We start from the raw sequence: 20,399 nt of genomic DNA on the forward strand, positions 1-20,399 counted from the left end.
ACAGCCTGTCAGGTGGAAGATAAAGGACTGTCCTCTGACAGCTATTGAAATGGAGGACTGTTCTCTGCAAATAGGCCACTCAGCCACCATACTAGCATAATTATTCCCATTTGCAGATGGAAGACTGAGGCCGAGAGTGGCTTGCAAGTGAGACTTTGGCAGAGGCGAGATCAGAATGAGAGGCTTCACAGTTCAGTCTGCGGCTTAGTGGTCACCAAGCTACACTAGTTCTATTACGGAAACAAAATTGAGCCATGCATGAGGTCCTCCTCCGTATTAGCATAATAAGTAACTGGGAGTAAAGACTGGGGCTGGGGTGGGGGCGCTGTAATGGCAATATTTGCGCCATCTGCAATTGCACCCTTTTGACTTATTTCTTGATTAGTCGCGCTTTATGTATATGACACAAGGCCCAGGTTATGTTTGTATTGGCCTAAACTGTTTTCACACTTATAATGAAGGCACGAGGCACCACCTGCCCCTGTAGAATGTAAGGGAGCCTTGTGGGAGAGACATAATTACATAGATATATTAATTACTCTCTGTGCCTCATTAATCCAACGTACAGGACGCTGCAGATGATATCTTTGTTCAGCGGACTGCTGGTGGCATGTGGAGGCTGGCAAAGTATCAGCCTCAAAAAGGGAAGGCAATTACCATTGTAATATGGGGGGGGGGATCTCTTTCTTCCATACTTTCCTTCTACAAACTCACTTCTGAAATTTGAATGTGCTTCTTTTAATATATAAGGGCACAATCCTATGCATGTTAGGCAGGAAAAAGTCCTTCAACCCCATGGCTGATGGGGAATGCTGGGAGTTGTAGGGCTTTGTTCTGTCTAAACATGCATAGGATTGCGTCCTAAATCTACAGCCTCAGCCCATGCCTAAATCTGAGCGCACAGAGATAGAAATATACATATTCACCTGAATGGATCTCCCATTCATTCCATTCCATTAACTTACAAATGGCATTATTATTTGGCATTATTATTTAATAGGAATTAAATAATTAATATTAAATCGTATGTATGATAGAACATTAATTATATTTATAGCTGTTTCACTTTTTTCCACCTGGTACGGTACACAATGTTATATATCTGTATATAATACCTAGTTATAATTGCATATTTCTGTGGACCATAGTCAAGATTTGAACTCATTTCAAATTGGGGTCTGTTCATTTCAATGTCAGAACAAATGCCAGGGAAACAAAATGGGTTGGATCCAGGATTTGCTTTCTGCAAGGGCTCCGCTCACAGAAGGTCCCTCAGCCCAATTTTTGGGGATCCCTCTTCCCATATACACCACAGCTCAGCCCATTCAGCAGGGTCTCCTGACTCTGTGGCGTTTGGGGGGTGGCTGGAGGCTGGTGTGGGAAGGAGTGGGCCAAGAAGTCCACTTCTGTCGGCATAGCTGATCCAGCATTAATCTGAGTCCAGTCCTCTGTATTTGATACTAGGTTGCATAGGGAACATTTTTAAAATAAGGTGCTTTGGAATTCCAGTGAGCCTGTGAACGACACTTGCTTCCTTGGAAGCCCTTAGCCTGTGGTGGTGAGTGGTAGCTGGGCCTCGCGTCCACACCCAGTACCCTTGGGCAGCTGCCTGGGTTCCAGCACTCTGGAACAGCCCATCAGCGCTGAGGCCTTGCCCAGGCTTCCTTGCATGGGATGACTGGATCTGCAAGCCATCATTTAAAAAATCCCCACAGTGCACCCAATGTAGAGTCACTCCAGGGCACTGTGGGAAATTTAAAATGGTGGCTTGTACCTACTGTGGCTGCCATCTAAGCCCATGGCAAGGGGCTCAGCAGAGCAAACTCTGCCAAGCCACCCCCCAACCTGGCCATAGCAGTAATTCTTTGGTGTCAAAGGAAAGCACTTCACCGATGCTCAGAGGCACTCTTTTTATTGTTTCACATATTCTAGGGCCTAGAACTGAAACCATCCCAAAGCAACAGGCCTATTATTACAGCCAGCCCTAGCAACAACAATAACAACAACCGAAAACTGAAATAAATACGGGGAAGTTTTCTTTTAGACAAAGAAACATACAGCTCTCTGTAGTTCTTAAAAATGACTGAAAACGATTCATTTCGTCTCTCTTTGTCTCTCTCTTACACACACACTTGCTCTCTATGGCTGTCCCTCACCTGGAGAGAGAATTCTAGTTTTCCACATCCATTATTTGCAATACGTATCTATGTAAACAGGCTTTGAGATCCTGTAATTACAATTACTGAAATGGAGACATGCCATACATTCTGTTCATGGGGAATTGAACTCCCTGCCCCACCCCACACACCACTCCAGTTGCCTTTTTAACAGGGTCCCTCCCTGCACCACACAGAGAACCGTCCTTGCAAGGAGTGGTTTCTAAACAGATAGCTGAGGCAGGTTCCCACTACCACCCCCGAATTACAGTTGAAGATACAGTTGATTCTTACCTCCCAAAAGGAGGGACTTTAGAACAGGTGTGCTGAAACTCAGCCCGAGGGCCAAATTCCATTTTGGAGAAACTCTCGGGGGCTGCATTCCAGTGATAGACGGGACCAAAAGCAAAAGGTGGGAGCCAAAATTCCCCCAGTACCTGCATATTTTAGCGTTAAGCTCACTGCCAGCAAGTAAGGGTTAGGAGAGGTGTTTCAAATATTTTTTAAAAACTTTTTAGAATGGGGGAAAATTGCACAAAAGCTGGGAAACCACCCAGCAACTGGTGTCAGTGGAAAGGGTGGTGAGGCCAGAAGAAATGGGTATGATTCTCTGGGGAGTCCTGGAGGCTGGATTGGGCCCCCAGGAAGTCTGTATTTGGCTCACAGATCTGAGGTTCTGCACCCCTGCTTTTGAATGTGTAAGAGTATGACCCCTTGGTGGAGACCATCCGCTGTAAGTGTTCTGATAAAGAACATAAGAGCCGTGCTGGATCAGGCCAAAGGCCTCCCTGGTCCAGCATACTGTTCCCACAGTGGCCACCAGATGCCCCAATGGGAAGGCCACAAGGAGGGCATGAGCACAGTAACATTCTGCCTTTCGTGTTTCTCCACAACTGATACACAGAAGCTTACTGCCTGCAACACTGGAGGTAATAAAACAGCCACCATGACTAATAGCCATTGATAGCCTTATCCTCCATGAATTTGTCTAACCCACTTTCAAAGTTGGTGGATGTCACCATATCTTGCGGTGGCAAATTCCATAGTTTAAGTGACGTTCATGACGTGACTAGTAAGCAATCATGTCATGGATTAAAAAAAACAACAGATGCAGAGGGTCACTTGTGGAACTGTAGCACAGGGGGAGGGGAGGTTTAAGCCCCCCCCAGGCCATTAGCATTGCGGGGGGAAACTTCCATGGGTACCAATGGGGAGATTGAGGCATGGGGAGCAGGGAGTTTCATCAAGGTAACACAGCTGGGGAGGGAAGACTTAAACCTCCCTGCATCTGCTAATAATCTCTGCATCTAAAGCACCCGGTATATAATTTTTAAAAATCCACCAGATTGCCAATCACATCATTAACATCACGTGTAGTTAGGTCCTAACTATGTGTTCTGTGAAGGAGTATTTCCTTTTGTCTATCCTGAATCTCCCACCGTTCAGCTTCATTACATCACCCCAGGTTCTGTTATTACGAGGGAGAAGTTTTTCTCTTTCACCACACCTTGCATACTTTTATACACCTCTTATCATGTTCCCCCCTTGCTTGCCTTTTTTCAAAACTAAATAGCCCCAAACCTAGTAACTCTTCCAGGGAAGTTTCTCCAGCCCCTCACCCCCAATCATTTGGGTTGCACCTTTTTGGGAAGAACACCCAGAACAGTGACTCATACACGATGGGCAACAGGCGGGCTCCTTTGAGGCTAGGTAACCGTGCGTGCCTCTGCCTTGGGAGTGACTGAATGTTCCATTTAGATATCCAATCCAGGAAAGCAGGAAATCTTTAGACGTTCGGTGCCCTGCTCCCAACCCCGTCCCAATGTTGCAGATTAGTGCAGACAATAACAGAGAAGCATCCTCACCAATATGAAAATAATTTAATGACAGTTTAATGTTCCAAAATCCATGTTGTGCCTGTAGGATGCAGCACAAAGAGGGGCTGGTTTTTATCTCCTCTCTTTTTGGGTGAATCTACAGAGCCCCCTGGAGTCAAGTGAGTAACTCTTCCGAGTGTTCCATTGTCTCTGGGCTCTGTTTGCACCCAAATGTCCTCAAAGTGACACTGGCGATAGGTTCAGCCCACAAGTACTGTTTCCCCTTGGTTCAGGATCCAAAATCTAGCCACCCTCCCTGTGAAACCAATCTCTTTCTCCCTTGTCTTAACCCTCTGGGGATGGGGTCACAGGATCTCTCCCCCTCCATGCTCCCCATTCCCAGGTCTTTGCGTCTCACACAATGCGATCTTCTAAGGGAACCCAACTCCATGTGTTTGTCACACAGTCCTAGATTTCCCCATGATGCCATGGGGTACAAATCCTGTTCTGATGGGGATGGATGTCTTTATCGCAGAAGAAACATTTTCAAAATTCCAGCACCATAACGAGGCTCCTTGCCTCAACGTATGCCCAGAAGTCTCCCAGCAAAAGGATGTCGCGATAGGGTCCCCACCACCTCAGTACTCTCCGTGGTGAGTAGAAAGCTGCCATGGGCGCTGATCAACTATAGGGGAACATGACTATGCATGGCTGCTATCAAATGTCTTTCCATTTCTCTGGAATGTTGTTATCAGGGCCACATTGACTTCCATTACATTCCAGCTGCCCTGCCTCACACCCTGAGTTGTAAATTCCGGGTCTCTTGGTCCCTAGTGAACTGAGGACGTTCCACCTCAGGGGTCTGGCAATAGAGAGGAGGCTAACATTCATGAAGGCGACTGTGGGAGTTGAGAATTACAGGATTTGCCTCGCCTCAGATGCTGGAGATGAGAGATTTGAGCGAGGACTGGTTGGTGGAAGAAAGGTTCTCATAACTGTGGCACAGGCATGAGCAGTCCGAGGAGGCCTCGTCGTCCCCAGCAACCCCACCGCCATTGTGCAGGGGGCGGTGGTGTGGGGCACCGCGTGTGGTGCAGATCACCACACGGGTATGTCGGTAGGCCACAGCCCACGCCTCGCCCCCAAGGCACTGGCAACGGCTTCGCGGGCCTTTGGAGGAGAAAGGGACCAGGGAACCAGCAGCTTTCTTTTGCACAAAAAGGCAGGTCCTGGGAAGGAGAACAATACAGACAACACAACCAGGTGAGTTGAGAATTCATGCCCGCAGTGACAGCCACACATCCTGAGCTGTCATCCAATGCCAATGACTTACAAAAGCCCCTTGATGGTACATCGTTCAAAGTGTAATAGATGAAAACAAATGATGTGGCAAATCACAAATCAATTGCCTCTCTGGCCATTGAGTTATGGCAACAGAATTATACATTACCTAGGCAAACTCAATACTTCATACATTCTTCTTTACCTAAACTGGGGTGGGCTGCATGTATCACATTTCCCCTTAAAATGGTACGGTTCTGTTAGCGGGCCTTTGAAACTGAATTTTAAAATTGAAATGAGACCATTCCAGAATCTGAAAACTCAATTCACTGTTGTTTCCATGTGATTTACCATTTTTGTGCCCCCTCCCGTGCCCACCATTGCCACTTTACCACCAAAATTTCACAATACAGTAGTGGTGATAGGGGAAAAAAGGCTCCTGTTAAAAGTGAAAAGCCATGATGGCAGCTGAAAAAAGGTATATTTTGAAGCAAATTTGCTTGCTTTAAAAAGGAGCCTTTTCCCCCTGTTGCTGCACTGCTGAATTTTGGCAGCAGATTCAGTGGTGGGGGCAGGGGGGCAGCCCCAGTGGAGTCCAGGGGTGCAATATGGCCCCCTGACCCCTAGAAGTTGCCTATCCCTGGCCTAAACCCTTACATCCAAGGCCTAATTGATGTGCTGTCTCAATGGTGTAGGCCAGGCGTTGGGAACATGTGGCCCTCCAGTTGTTGCTGAACTGCAACTCAGCCAACATAACCAATGCTGAGGGATGATGGAAGTTGCAGTCCAATGACACCTGACAGGACACATGTTCCCCATCTGTTGGCAGATCATGCTGGTACGAACTTCACAGTGGCCTGTGGTGTGGACAGACAGGGAAGGGGATAGAATCAGAGTGGGATGCAAATGCCAGAGCAAGCAGATTTCATTGGACATCTCCCAGGTTTCTCCCCACTACCTACCTCTTGCGCAGATGGTAAGAGATGATGATGATGGCTAAGATGAAGGTCCCCGTGGCCGTGTACATCACCCAAGCTGTGTTACAAAGGAACAAAAGACACCATTTGCGGACAACGACCTTCCACCAAAATTCTATATGGAAGGCTTGATTAACCATCATGCTAAGTACTCTACGGAGTAAATCTCTTTCTACCCTTGCAATGGCTGAGAGAATGTACTCACTCCCAGCACTGGGTTCCTTAAAAAAAGACAATCCTGCAGCTCCAAAGAAGTTAAACATTCCCTTAAAATAGGAAAGTGAAGTCATCAGTCCTGTTCTCAATATGAAGACCATTTAAATCAGGGAATGGCCAGCACTGTTGGTGATAGTCAGTGGCCTGGATCTGCAAAGCAATTTTAGCTGTCTCCACTCTCCTACAGTATCCCCACCACATTTTAATCCAGACACAGTGGCCCTGTTCAGACACACATGGGGGGAGCGTGGTTAGGGTAACTACAGAGGTGGGGGTAGCGAAACCACATTGCGCACCTGCCACACAAGCAGGAACCATGCGGCATCATGTGGTTCCTGTAACCACCCCCCTCCGTTGTTACCGTAACCATCCTCCTGCAGCTGCGAAAACATGTGCACCAGCTGCTCCATCCATCATGATGCACTGGCAAGTATAGAGAAAGTCCGCACTGGCTACAGCACTGCCAGAAGTAGCACACGTTCTAGGCAACCATCTCTATGGTCATGGTCCAGGAACCTCCTGGAGCCCGTTCTATCCACCAGAGAGCCCGCCACATGTAATGCTAAGCCACCCTGGGGCCCCTTAACGCTGCTGCAGGAGTTGGTTACCCGGGGTGGTTCCAGAACCATGGTTAGTGGGTTTTTCTCCCACCACATGACACACAAAGCCACTGTGGTTAGCAGAAATTCCCTGATGATTATGGCTTTGTGTTACGTGTGAACAGGGCCAGTGAAGATTTAGCCTGCAGGCTTACTTGTAAAAGGGGGAAAAAACACCTCTTTTCAAATGCTGCAAAAACTATAGAGATGTTCTTCCGTTCAGCATACACTTCTGTGTGTTTTCTTTTGTAAAGTACTGGCCAGTACTTGCTTGGTAAAGAGAGACATCCTGTGCATTTCATATACATTTTTATTGTATCTGCTGTCTCATGAAGATTCCAAAACATCAAAGAGCCTGCCAGTTCATGGAGATACATGATCAGATCTTGCATCACTTTTAATTTGTTTTTTAAAGCAGTTCTTTCAAAGAAAGAAAGAAAGAAAGAAAGAAAGAGGGGAACAATTTGGACTGGGATTGTGACACAACGGGGGGAGGATAACCATCCCCCCCTACAATATTTTCCAGATGTGAATCACTCCCCCCCCCCCCCGGAAGTTGCTGTTTTCCCCACTATGGAAAATTCAGAGGTACTCCTAAGTTTTCCCTAATGGCACAAATAAAGGCTCCCGGGCAGTGTGAGAACAGGACACTTTACTTCAGAAATCTGAATTGTCCCAGCAGTTAAGGAGATATCTGATATGATGGGCCTAATCTGGCCCTCAATCTGGCCCTCCGGGGTTCCCCAGAAGGCCACACCCCCTTTCCTTGGCCACATCCCTTTCCCCCGACAACTGATTGTTCGGTGGTTTCTCAGCTTTTGTGCAATTTTTTCCCCATTCTAAAAGGTTGAGATGCCTCTCCTAAGGCTTGGATGCTGACAGTAAGAGCTTTAAACTAAACTAAGCTGGTATTTGGGGTATATTTGGCTCTGCCCCTTTTTGCCCTAGGCCCCACCCACCACTGAAATGCAGCCCCAGAGAGTTTCTCTGAAATGGAATTTGATTGAAAGAGCTTCACCACCCCTAGTTTAAAAGCTCCTTTGAGCTGCTCCATAATTGCAAAGCCTTTACCACTAGGTGGTGCCCAATTGTTATGTAATTTCAGTATCCAGGAGATGAGAGGACGGAGTTGTGCCACAAAAAGAAGGCCCACGAGAGTAGTTGACGACTGATTTAAATTTGACGACTGATTTAAATTCTTGCTAACCTGGCCAGCACAAGGAGTGGTTTACTTATGTGGAAGTTTTCAGGACTTGGTGCCAACCCAAATAAGGGATGTTCTTTGAGGGTGTGTTTGTAAGTCTGTTTGTGTGTGTGTGTGTGTGTGTGTGTGTCAGAATACACAGCTCTACATGAATGCTGTCAGGCAAGAAATGTAGGCATGTCAGCAAAGTCGGGCTGCATAATACAGACTGTGTGCTTTCTACAGTTCCTTGATTGTGCCATGCAAGCACTTATAAACGTGAGCAACTTGGTTTGTTGGCTTTTAATGTTCCTAGTCCCTGTGAGTGCACAATTAGGTCTGAAACTGCCTAGGGAGTGCCTAGTAAAACTGCAGAAGACAGATGGGATGGGGACTGAGCAGTCTTTCGTGCCAAAGCCAAACTGGGATGCAAGATTTCAGTACTCTGCCCAAATCTCTCCCATTCCCTGGCTAGCAGGGGGAAAATGTGCAAAATAAGCAGATATCCATAAACTTGCTTAATGTGTCTAATATATGGCTCATAGAATTCAGTTGCCTCCATGCAGAGTTCTGATTGGGTTTTTTTCCTTTTGTTCTAAGTGCAGGGAGCTTTGCCCAGAATGAATGTATATTTAGGATTTCTTATGTCCTTTAACCCAATTCTGATTACAAACTTTGTGGCACAAAGAACCTTACATTGGAAAGGCAAAAGAGGGTGACCCCTAGTGGTTGGTGGCAGGATTGCGCCACAGCAACTTTTACAGAGGGACAGGAACAGAATGGACAAATTACTATACATTCAGGACAGGAAAATCATTCTATTTCCTGTCCGTATCACTTTTTGCATGCATTCACCCCTAAGTCCATTATATCCTGTTTCTGCATTCATCTACTATTATAATTTTTAATCCACACAAAAATGCATAGACTATTGCGCATTTAAATACATATTTTCTCTCAAACGACAGAAAGGATATTTTTAAAGGCTATTTCAGGAAGTGCAAAAACTGGTGGATAACTAATAGTCCAGAAGGTGCAGATCTGGTCTGTTCCTATCAGAATCTGGCAAGATCAACTTCTCCTCAAGTGTCCCTGTTACACATTTCATGCAAGATGTGTGAAATATCCCCAATCTTTTGGTTTTTTTTAAAATGAGAAGCTGCTTAAGGAAAGGGAAATTTAGAGCAAGGAGTGGAAGGGGGGTGAGTGTGGTTTCCCTGTCCATTTCTCAGTTCTAAATGGCGTCTCCAATGAGCTCTCTCCCCTCCAGCGTAAAGTGCCAGTCACATATTCACACTTGAAAACATGCAACTGGAACCCTGTGGGTGTGTGGCAGGAAGCTGCTATGGAGAATGGTTTAGAACACATATGAGAAACCAGCAGTTTGTGAGCCACAGGTGGCCCTTGGAAGCTACGCAGCCCATCACAGGTTCCCAAGCTGCCTCCTTGCATTTTGCCATCCTGCCACTGCTTCCACCACAGGTATTTGACAAGCTGTTGGGAGCATAATTGCTGGGGAAGATTATGCTCCCAACAGAGCTGGGGAAGAAGGAGCCCAGGAAAGTCATCCCCATGCACCTCTTCCCTGGCACAATCACACTCCTAGGCTGTCAGGAGCACAATTTAAACTGCATGCCTTCCCTGCCACCCAGCTGAGTAGTGTGGTGGGGGTGGGGGAGGCACGATCTTAGTGTGCAGGGAGGGGAGGTTTAAACCTCTGTATGTACTGCACACTGAAATGGGGGTGGGGGGAAGAATGTGCATGGGCGTGCATGGGGGTATGGAGGGTGGAATGTGTGGTGTATGTGCCCCCAACCCATTACTCATTGCCCCATGCAACTCTTGGGAGTGACAAATTTTCCTGCCCATGCTTTAGGGCCACATGGGATGTTGGGTGGGTGGCTGGGGGCTGCACACAGATGTGCACAAACATGCTCATGTGCACATGCAAGCACACAAATACAAGGCTCCTGTTGAAGACGGATTCTTTAGCCTCCTCCCCACTCCCCTCATCCCATCACAGTGATCTTACTGGGAAAGAAGGGATGAAGGAATCTTAGAAATTAGGCACATGGGTATGACTCTCCTCACACGCCCCTCTTTCCCAGCACTCCCAGTTCTACAGGGAAACATGGCCCCGCACACCCTGTTCCCCAACAGAACTGGTTCTTTAAGATAAAGAAGTGGGAGGCAGAAAAAGTAATGAAGTACAAACGCGTACGTGCGCGCGCACACACACGCAGCCTTTCTCTGCTCTAAATCCCCTTTCCCAAAGTAATTTCTCTTTTTAAAAGACTGTGCTGTCAGGGTTCCCTTGCATGTAAAGTGTAGCCAGCTCCACAGGTTCCTTGGCCTGGAGGAAAACGGCCCAGTGGGGGACTCTGTTTTGGCCTGAGCCAGCCGGTCTGGTTAGCACAAGTGGCAGCATCACAGGACAAGCCCACCATAAGTCTGGTTCTTTACCTCCTACCCCGATGGCGGAGTCATTGGCACTGTAGGTCCGGGTGGAGTTCAGCCAATCAGAAGAGGTCGGGACAAGATGGGATCCATCGCCTGGGAGGGTCCGTAAGTTGACTGAAGGACCCTTCACTCCTGTATGGAAATCAGAACCATGGACTGACTTTGCAGTGGATTTTAAACCCACCCTTTCCCAAAAGTCTGCAGTTTAATTCACTATACTTACTCTTAGGAACAACATGTCCCTCAGTGGAGGCTGGTGGCTCCAAAGTCAGTGGGGTAGTGAATCTGCTCTGGGTTTCAGTCAGAACCTTGGATAGCTGTTTTAGTGTTCTGACTGAAACCCAGAGCGGATTTACTGCCCCATTGGCTTGGAGCCACCAGCCTCCACTGACGTACCTCAGTGAAAACTCCGGGGTGAAACCCTGACAAGCCCTGACTCAAACGAAGCCTTGCTTTTGAGGAGCCCTTAGAATCATAGAATAGTAGGGTTGGAAGGGGCCTACAAGGCCATCGAGTCCAACCCCCTGCTCAGTGCAGAAATCCAAGTCAGACCATCCCTTGACACACCCTTCATCAACCTGGGAGTCACAGTCTGGAAAGCACTGGGCTGAGCATGCCTGCCGTGGCGTGTTTTCCTGTTGCCCACATCAAGTGCGACTAATGCTCATTTCCATTCAAGACTGGTTCACTGGCCCGACTTACAAAAGTCATGGCTTGTTAGACACAAAATGTGCTCTAGTGCTTGGGGAGAAACCAGAGAAATGCAGTGACCACAGAATCATAGAACCATAGAATAGTAGGGTTGGAAGGGGCCTACAAGGCCACTGAGTCCAACCCCCTGCTCAATGCAGGAATCCAAGTCAGAGCATCCCTGACAGATGGCTGTCCAGCTTCGTCTTGAATGCCTTCAGTGTGGGAGAGCCCACCACCTCCCTAGGTAATTGGTTCCATTGTCATATTGCTCTAACAGTCAGGAAGTTTTTCCTGATGTTCAGCCAGAATCTGGCTTCCTGTAACTTGAGCCCATTATTCCGTGTCCTGCACTCTGGGATGATCAAGAAGAGATCCTGGCCTTCTTCTCTGTGGCAACCTTTCAAGTACTTGAAGAGTGCTATCATATCCCCCCTCAGTCTTCTTTTCTCCAGGCTAAACATGGCCAGTTCTTTGAGTCTCTCTTCATGGGGCTTTGTTTCCAGTCCCCTGATCATCTTTGTTGCCCTCCTCTGAACGCTCTCCAGTTTGTCTGCATCCTTCTTAAAGTGTGGTGCCCAGAACTGGACACAATACTCCAGATGAGGCCTAACCAGTGCTGAGTAGAGGGGAACTAGTACTTCCCGGGATTTGGAAGCTATGCTTCTATGAATGCAGCCCAAAAGAGCATTGGCCTTTTTTGCAGCCACATCACATTGTTGACTCCTATTCAGCTTGTGATCGACAACAATTCCAAGATCTTTCTCGCTTGTAGTGTTGTTGAGCCACGTATCCCCCATCTTGTAACTGTGCATTTGGTTTCTTTTTCCTAGGTGCAGAACTTGGCATTTATCCCTATTAAATGTCATTCTGTTGTTTTCTGCCCAGCGCTCCAGTCTATCCAGATCACTTTGAATTTTGTTTCTGTCTTCCAAAGTATTAGCTATCCCACCCAATTTTGTGTCATCTGCAAATTTGATCAGCATTCCCTGCACCTCCTCCTCCAAGTCATTAATAAAAATGTTGAAGAGCACCGGCCCAGGACTGAGCCCTGCGGTACCCCACTCGTTACCTCTCCCCAGTTTGAGAAGGTCCCACCAGCGTGTCCAACGAGACCAAGGGAGATGTGGTTTCAAATCCCTACAGACTTAAGCCATGAGGCTCACTGAGTGACTTTGGGCTACTTACAACCTCAGCCTCATCTCCTCACAGGATTGTTCTGAGAAAAAGGCTGGGGGGGGGGAGGCGGCATGGAGGAGAGAACCACACATGGCTGCCCCTGGGGCCCCCTTTAAAAAATAATAATGCAGTGCTCTGACCAGTGACAGATGGCTGGGTGTGGCAGCCACTGGTTAAATGTCCCACCATGCCCTGATTTCCCAAGAGCACTGTGGGAAATTAAAATGGCGGTTCCCACCAACTCAGCCCCTGAGGGCTCAGCCATACAGGAGAGTGTGGCCCCCACCAAAGGGCACTTTGTTGAGGTTACCGATGAGCTTTGAGCAGATCTGGGAAAGGCCTCTGCCTGGTGGCCGTGTGTCCAGCTTTACAGTCCTCTATTGGAATGGCTTAAGAGAACCAACCTCTATGTCAGCCTTTGTCAACTTGGTGCCCTCCTGAGGTGTTGGAGTACATGTTGCCAGGGGTGGTGCTGCTGTAAGCTGTAGTTCAGCACCTCTGGAGAGGTTACGGAAGGCTGCTCTATTTGAAGGTATTCTCTATCTTCTAAGTCCAGTTTGATAACAAAGACCCAGAAGGAGCGAGAGGCAGGGGCCTTGAAGTTGCCCATCCACAGTTAGCACCTGGACAGCATACTGAGCAAGGCACACAGGTCGCCTGGAGCTTTTCTACGCCAGGCTGTTAATCCAATGCATCTAGTTTCAGTTTCGTCCCAGAAATGAGGTCCAAGTGCTACACGAAGAGCATTTCCTTCCCTGCTTTTCTCCTACATAACCTCTAGGTGGCACTCTGGTATAGCAGAATAGCACCACCTAGAGGAAACCGCATTCTTCCTTTCACTTTCACAATTAAATGTCTCATTTTCCCTGCTCTAAAAAAACTTGCTGAAAGTGCTCATTAGACACAGAAGCGAAACTGGAGGGTCACGTTGTCAGAACACCTAAACAACTGTGAGTAGGGAATGACAAACGCACGATAAATGCCTCATGTAGAAAACCCCTGGTCACAGTCTTCCCCACCATTGTATTTCTGTTTCAATTATAGTAATTCTTTCCAAATTTGCATCAATCCCTAGGAATTAGGATATGTTATGCAAATCTGTGCCCTCCTTTTGTCCTCTTATCTGATGATGCCTAGGCAGAGTAGACCACGCTGGGCGAGACAGTTTGGCGCATTATAAGGCAGCTTCATATGTATATATACACAAGGCATCCCAAAGGGAGAGACGTCTTCCTGAGGGATCAGCTAGGGAATGGGAAACTCATAGGACCAGGTGATCCTCCCCACACAAGAACCCCCAGCAGGGCCAATGCTACCATTACACAGCGGGAGCTCTCCGCCTCAGGCAGCTGATTTGGGGTGTCATATTTGAGTAATAAATTGTTAGCAATTTAATTTATGACTGCTATATTTTTACTGCCAGGTGGGAGGCAGGGGAGGAGCTTGAGGACCTCAGGTGGCAGAATAACTTGGCTGGCCTGCGGTACTTACGCACCTTGACCTGGCGATGGGGGGTGGGCACCATTGCTCTTCCGATCCAGGCAGCAAAATGCCTTGAGCCTCCCTAACCCAAGTCCTTCGGCCCTGCGGCCTGAAAGGACCTCCTTCCATTTGGGTGACTCTAGGCTCCTCCCCTGAATATTTGGCTCAGATTTTCAGTGGTCTCTTCCAAAAATTAATGTTTTAGTAGGATTTTGGAGTGGGGGGCAGCCGGCAGGCAGTGATATAAACAAAATTACAGAGGTAGAGTTCTGCACCATAGTTCAGTAAGAAAGTAATCACTGGCTAATGAATTAAGAGAAACTGGGATCACTAAGTACCAAGAAAGTGATGTTATAATCAGTGCCAGCTCCAGGTTTTGGATGCCCCTTGGGCAACGCACCCTCTATGGGCCTCCTCCCTCATTGAGCTGACCTTCTCACTGCCATTGTCACCAGCTGCTTTTGCTCCTCATCCTCTTTCTCATAATTGCTTCCACCTGCTTGCTTGACAGGCAGAGTGCCAGGGAGCAAGCAGGCCGTGGCATCTGCTGCTCCTCCTTCTCACCACCACAGTTGTCTGGGTCAGAGTGAGAGGTGGGTGAACAAGTGGGTTGCAATGGTGAAGAGGAGGGCCATGTCCAGAGGGGTCTTCTTAGTTGGTCCCTGCTGGGATATGAACCCTCAGCAGGTGCCCAACCACGCTTGGCCTAGATACTGGCCCTGTTAGTAATATTTACTGCAATCATACAATAGGGATGACCGTCACTGTAGAATCTGGCCCTTTTGGGGCTCAATGGACTCCTGGCAAGCACCTAACTCAGCTTGCATTTGCAGGCCAAGCTGCAGGGCTTTTCCCAAAATCTGGAAACTTTTCCCATTTTACATAATTTTTTTTAACATAAATAGAAATATGCGTGAATTGCAGGGTGCCATTTGCGTGTATTACGTAAATTTCGGCCACAATTTATGCAAATTTCAGCTGCAATTTACCCAAATCACGACCGAAATTTGTGTAAATTACTCAAATTGCACCCTGCAATTTGTGGGCATTTGTATTTATGTAATTTTTAAAAAACAGAAAAATCTGTGAGCTGTCCTAGCTCGATGCAGATGGAGTCAGACTAGCTCATGGGGAAATGAGCCGAAGTCCAGGGGGCAGAGCTGATGAGCCCCCCCCTCCCAGATAGGTTCCTCCGACATCCCTACCGTACGATGTGTTCGGCCACTTGTATTTAGGTTCTTGCTGTGTTGCATTGATTCTGTCTCCCCGCTCCCCTCCAAAAAAAAAATTGCCCTGTGCACCCTTGGCCCTCCCCCATCACGATCATTTTTGGCTACAAGCCTGGGGCCACGCAGGGGCACAAAGGGACGTCAGGAGAAACTTGCCCATAATTAACCCGTTGGGTTGCACGGAGGCCATTGGGTGGATATTTCAAAGGTGCGGTGGCTGGAGGAGGGTGAGTAAGCACAGGCAGTGCACTTGCAGGGCTTGACAGCATCTGTCAGAAGAAGCCTTCCTCATTCCCAGGGCCCCAGTTCAAAGAGGCCGTCCTCCTCCTCCCCATGCAGGTGTGGAACCAATTGCTTCTAATTAGAGACTCTGACACTCTGAGCCCCAGGGAGGAGCTGGCAGAGCCTGGGCCAAGCTTCAGAGTTCAAAGACAGCCCTGTGCTCAGCACACACCCCTCTCTCACGGTCAGCTGCAGCCCCTTTGGGACAAAGGCCTTTTGCATCTGTTCTTGTTCTGGCCAAAGAGTTGCCCCCATCCACCTTGCTGCCGCCACTGCCCCCCTTCTGGAAGCGGCATCCTGTTTAGGTCCCAGAAAGAGACGTCTCCCATGGAAAACCAGGACAGCATTACTCAATGCAGGTGGAACGGGTTTTGCCCACCTGCCCTACCCCAGGGGCAGAGGCAACGCAGCGTCGGGGCAAGGTCTCAGCAAGCGTACCTCTGTACAGGATGGCAAAGCCCTGGGCTTGCAGGAGCTGGTCCGACTGGAAGGAGAGGAGCAGGTAATCAGTGGGGAAGAGCAGGGCAGCCCCCGGCCTCCGGCGCCCGTCGAACTGGGCCAACAGCAGGTGGCTGTGCCCGTCCCGCAGCTCCAGGCGGTCATTGGGGTCATGGACATCAAAAAGCCGGAAGGTGAGTTCCACGGAATCGCAGCCCGGTGGGCGCAGGGCCCAGCTGCAGTTGCTGTCAGCTTCATAGTCATCTGGGAACTGTGGAGAGTAGATCACTCCAGAGAATTCACTGAAGTTCCCCTGACAGGCCCCCATGGAAACTGTGGGATAGGAAGGAAGCAGGAAGGGGGATGAGAATAAGATTGCAAGCAATATTAGGGCTGAGATGTTTAGTCAATCAGGTTTGTTGATTAAAAGACAACTTGGTCAAAAAAAGTGCCCCTGTTTAATCAAGGAAGCACCACCTTGGAAGAGGCATTCCCATCTGCGAGAGAGGTGACACATCTTCTGGCATATGTATACATTATCTATAAACACAGAAAGTATGCTTCTTTCTCGAGAATTCCCATTTCTTTTCTCATGTGCAAATTTATGCAGATTTAATTGATCAATTAATCCAATAAAAGATCTTTAAGCAGGTGACAGCCCTGACAGATATAGCACTTTAGAGTGTTCAAAGTACACATCGTACAATGCATAAAATGGTTATGTGTTTCAGGGATGCCTACAGCCACCCTGTAAATCAGAGTTTGGTAATCTGCAGCACTAAGACTCATTCCAAAAGCCCTCTGCAAATGATTGGTTCAGATCTCTGACAAGAGCAGTCTGTCACTCCCTTGGCAACCTGCTGAGCAAGGAGGAAAAGAGAGAGAGAAGAGAAGAGAAGAGAAGAGAAGAGAAGAGAAGAGAAGAGAAGGGAAGGGAAGGGAAGGGAAGGGAAGGGAAGGGAAGGGAAGGGAAGGGAGGGGAGGGGAGGGGAGGGGAGGGGAAGGGAGGGGAGGGGAGGGGAGGGGAGGGGAGGGGAGGAGAGGAGAGGAGAGGAGAGGAGAGGAGAGGAGAGGAGAGGAGAGGAGAGGAGAGGGTACCAAAAGAGAGAGAGAAAAGGGGGTGGCAGAGAGGGAAAGGGGTGGCTCCACCCACTTTTTGCTCTGGTCCCACCCTCCACTGGCTTCAGCCCTGCCCACCACTGGCATGTGGTCCTTGACACATTCCGCCCACCCGCCCCACTGAGGAAATGCAGCCCCGACAAAAAAAAATAATTCCCATCCCTGCTGTAAGCCAATACAGCGAGGTGAAATGTGTGGGAGATCAGCTTGCCTAAGGCCAAGTAGTGAGTGCTTGGCTGAGCCAAGATTTGAACTGGGGACTTTTCAGCAGTCACATCCTTACAAGAAGGAAAGCAGTGAATAGATGGGGAGAGCTTCAACGGAGTCATCCCACCCGGCCAAAGGCGAGTGCCATGGACAGGAGTGGTGGCTTCCTTGACTGTGTAGGCAGCACCACCTAGTGGTTCACTGACACACAGCATTCTTCTCGGATTTCATTTTGCCTAGCCGGCCAATCCCATTGCTGGGGACTGGCTCATCAAAATGCAGCTGCAGGCGCTCATCATGCCAGTCCCCATAGCCATGCCCCCAAGGGGTGTCCAAAAATGCAAGTAGCTAGGCTGATCCATATCTATATATGTGTGCACACATTATATACGTGTGCATGGGAGAGCTCACAGAGCTATTATTGCTGGGAAAATCCATCGCACACACACCAGCTAATGTGCAGGACTGCAGCTAAACTCAGAGAAAACAGGGAAGACTGAGGGGCTGGCAGGCAACGTCATCATCCCTGCTAATCAAAACGTCACAGTGCTTCGACCCTGTGAGCCCTGCCTCCTCTATGCCACTGCTCTTGAGTCTGACTGCTGGGAGCCATGGGTTGAGACACTCCACGTAACTCTGGTGCCTTACAATCAGGGTCATGATAGATAGTATAGTAAGTACCAAATGGTGTACCAGAGCCCACTGGTATACTGCAAGTTGGCTGTTGGTAGGGATGTCTATCGCTGGGAAATCCTTTTTTTTTTTTCCGCTCGACAGAGCTCCAGGGTGTGGACAACTCGCTTTGTGTCTGTGAGCCGAGCAGCGGGCTGTGCCCTGAGTTTGTCTAAATTACAGCCAAATTTGCACAAATTGGGCCCTAATTTGTGTAATTTGTGCAAATTCAGCTTTAATTTGCACAAATGGCAGAACCTTCCCAAAAAATGCACAAAAAAGTTCCAGGAAAATATGTGAACTGGCCCAACTCACTGCAGATCAAGTCAGATACCGCAGCGCGAACTGAAACAAAGTCTGGGGGGCCAAGCCTAGGAAAACTTGTCGCACTCCATCCCCCAAACTTTTGTTGGGCTGTGAGAAATTAATTACATTTATTTGTGGGCCCCAAAGCACTGACTCCATAGGAGAGGCTGCCTGCTGAGTCTCTGATTGATTCTCTGTTCTGGTCTCACCTCCTTCCAACTGGAGAACATTAATGTTGCTTCATATCTATGTGGGATGAGATTGGATTGGTCAACCATTCCAGGAGGCTGCCTACTGCATCTCTGTGTGATTCACCACTCGAATCTTATCTCCTTCCAATCAGCTTCAGCATTAATTTTTCACTGCTAATGCAGAGACACTGTGAAATTACTTGCCATCAAAAGAAATCACCATGCCCAGAACAGTGAATCACGCAGATACACAGCTGGTGGACTCTAAACATCAGCTGCACTCTAAACAGGGGCAGGAAAAAAACTTCGGGGGTATAAGAATGAAGTGTGACTCCGGTTTTAATTAGAAAACAGTGTACCTTAGTTATTAGAAATTGGGGGAGGACTGATATAATACAATACATTTTATTTATGTATTTATTTTATATTAAGCAGATAGAGGGAGGTGCAGTTTAATGGGTAAAAACCCAGGTTCAAATCTTTACTCAGCCACAAAGCTCACTGGGTAATCCTGGGTGACCCTTAGGCTGTTCACTATTTCTCATCTAACCTACTTCACAGGGTTGTTGTGAGGATAAGTTGGGACTTCAGCTCCTTGTTTGGGAGAAAGAATAAGGTAAAAAATGTGGGGGGGAAAACCATAAGATCCATGCTGGATCAAACCAAAGGCCTATCTAGTCCAGCATTCTGTCCCCCCAGTGGCCAAACAGATGCCTCAATGGGAAGTCCACAAGCAGGACATCAATGCCATAGCACCCTCCCACTCATGTTCCCCAGCATACTGCCTCTGATACTGGTGGAGGTAATATACAGCCATCATGACTAGTAGTCATTGATAGCCTTATCCTCCATGATAACATTATTATCCATTATTATCAGTTCTTTTGGATGGCAAATGGGATGACCACACTGTGCAATACAATTATAGTGTAGAACATAATATTATTACACCATTCTATAATAATATTATGCCATATACTATATCTGCTGTAATAATATAATTCAGACATTGTCGTAAAGATGACTGAGACAATGTGTGTGGTGCCCAAAAAGTGCTGTATAAATAAATGCCAAGTCTTGCTGCTGCTGCTGCTGTTTAAAACCAATTTTAAAAAGAAAAGAAAACCAAGCTGTTAAGCTGAGACACCATGCTTTAACATCCCTCAGAGTCAAAACTAGAAAAGAAAACAGCCCAACTGTGTCTGAAAAAACAGGAAAACAGAAAAAAAAACCAACCTAGAAAACCAACGTTGGTTAAAAATAAATAAATAAATAAATGCAATCCAGATGTTGAGAACATGAAACTGGAAGGACGTGGGTGAAATGATATCCACTTTGGACGCAGCTTGGGAAAGTCTTCCTTTTCTAAACCCAGAAATGCGTGAAAGCTCTTTCACAATGCATTCTTCCTATTTCTAATCAGGACCCTTCCCTTGATACTCATAAATGTTTAGCTCCCTCTGTTGTGGCAAAATGCGACCAGAGGCACACACACGCGCGCGCACACACACACGAAGCGCATAGTGCCTCTGAAAACATGAAGCTTCTCTGTAACCATCACAGCTAACAGCCGTTGGATACAGTTCTACTCCATGATAAATCTGTCTAATTCTGATTTAAAGGCATTAGATTTGTGGGCTTTCACGATATGTTGTGGCAGAGAATTCCATAAGGTGCGGTGCAAACCTGTGCATGTCTACTCAGAAGTAAGTCCCACTAGGTTCAATGGGACCTTCTCCCAAATAAGCGTGTATAGGATTGCAGCCTTAATTATTCACTAAGTGAAGATGTACTTTCTTTTATCTGTCCTTGACAATCCCTAATATCAGGAGTGGGCAATTTCTGGGGATCCGGGGGCCAATCACTGCCCCCCAGAACCCACCCCTGCTCCCTGGCATGCTGCTGAGTTAGCTGC

General features: G+C 47.7%; 1 protein-coding gene across 1 annotated transcript in view; it reads right to left on the reverse strand.

Annotated features, from left to right (window-relative positions):
* Positions 1-1,898: 1,898 nt before the first annotated feature.
* The window catches only part of KREMEN2 (kringle containing transmembrane protein 2), a 49,851-nt gene continuing 31,350 nt past the window's right edge, over positions 1,899-20,399 (reverse strand). Inside the window, exons 5-8 of the mRNA XM_084805234.1 lie at positions 15,990-16,322; positions 10,693-10,821; positions 6,217-6,289; positions 1,899-5,202 (exon numbers count right to left, since the gene is read on the reverse strand). Of these exons, the coding sequence (XP_084661360.1) occupies positions 4,908-5,202; positions 6,217-6,289; positions 10,693-10,821; positions 15,990-16,322 (830 nt within the window). The 3' untranslated portion in view covers positions 1,899-4,907. The remainder of the gene's footprint in view (positions 5,203-6,216; positions 6,290-10,692; positions 10,822-15,989; positions 16,323-20,399) is intronic.

This window comes from Heloderma suspectum, chromosome 6 (genome assembly GCF_057233095.1).
Source record: "Heloderma suspectum isolate Gila_16-S chromosome 6, 16-S_ref, whole genome shotgun sequence".
NCBI lineage: Eukaryota > Metazoa > Chordata > Lepidosauria > Squamata > Helodermatidae > Heloderma > Heloderma suspectum.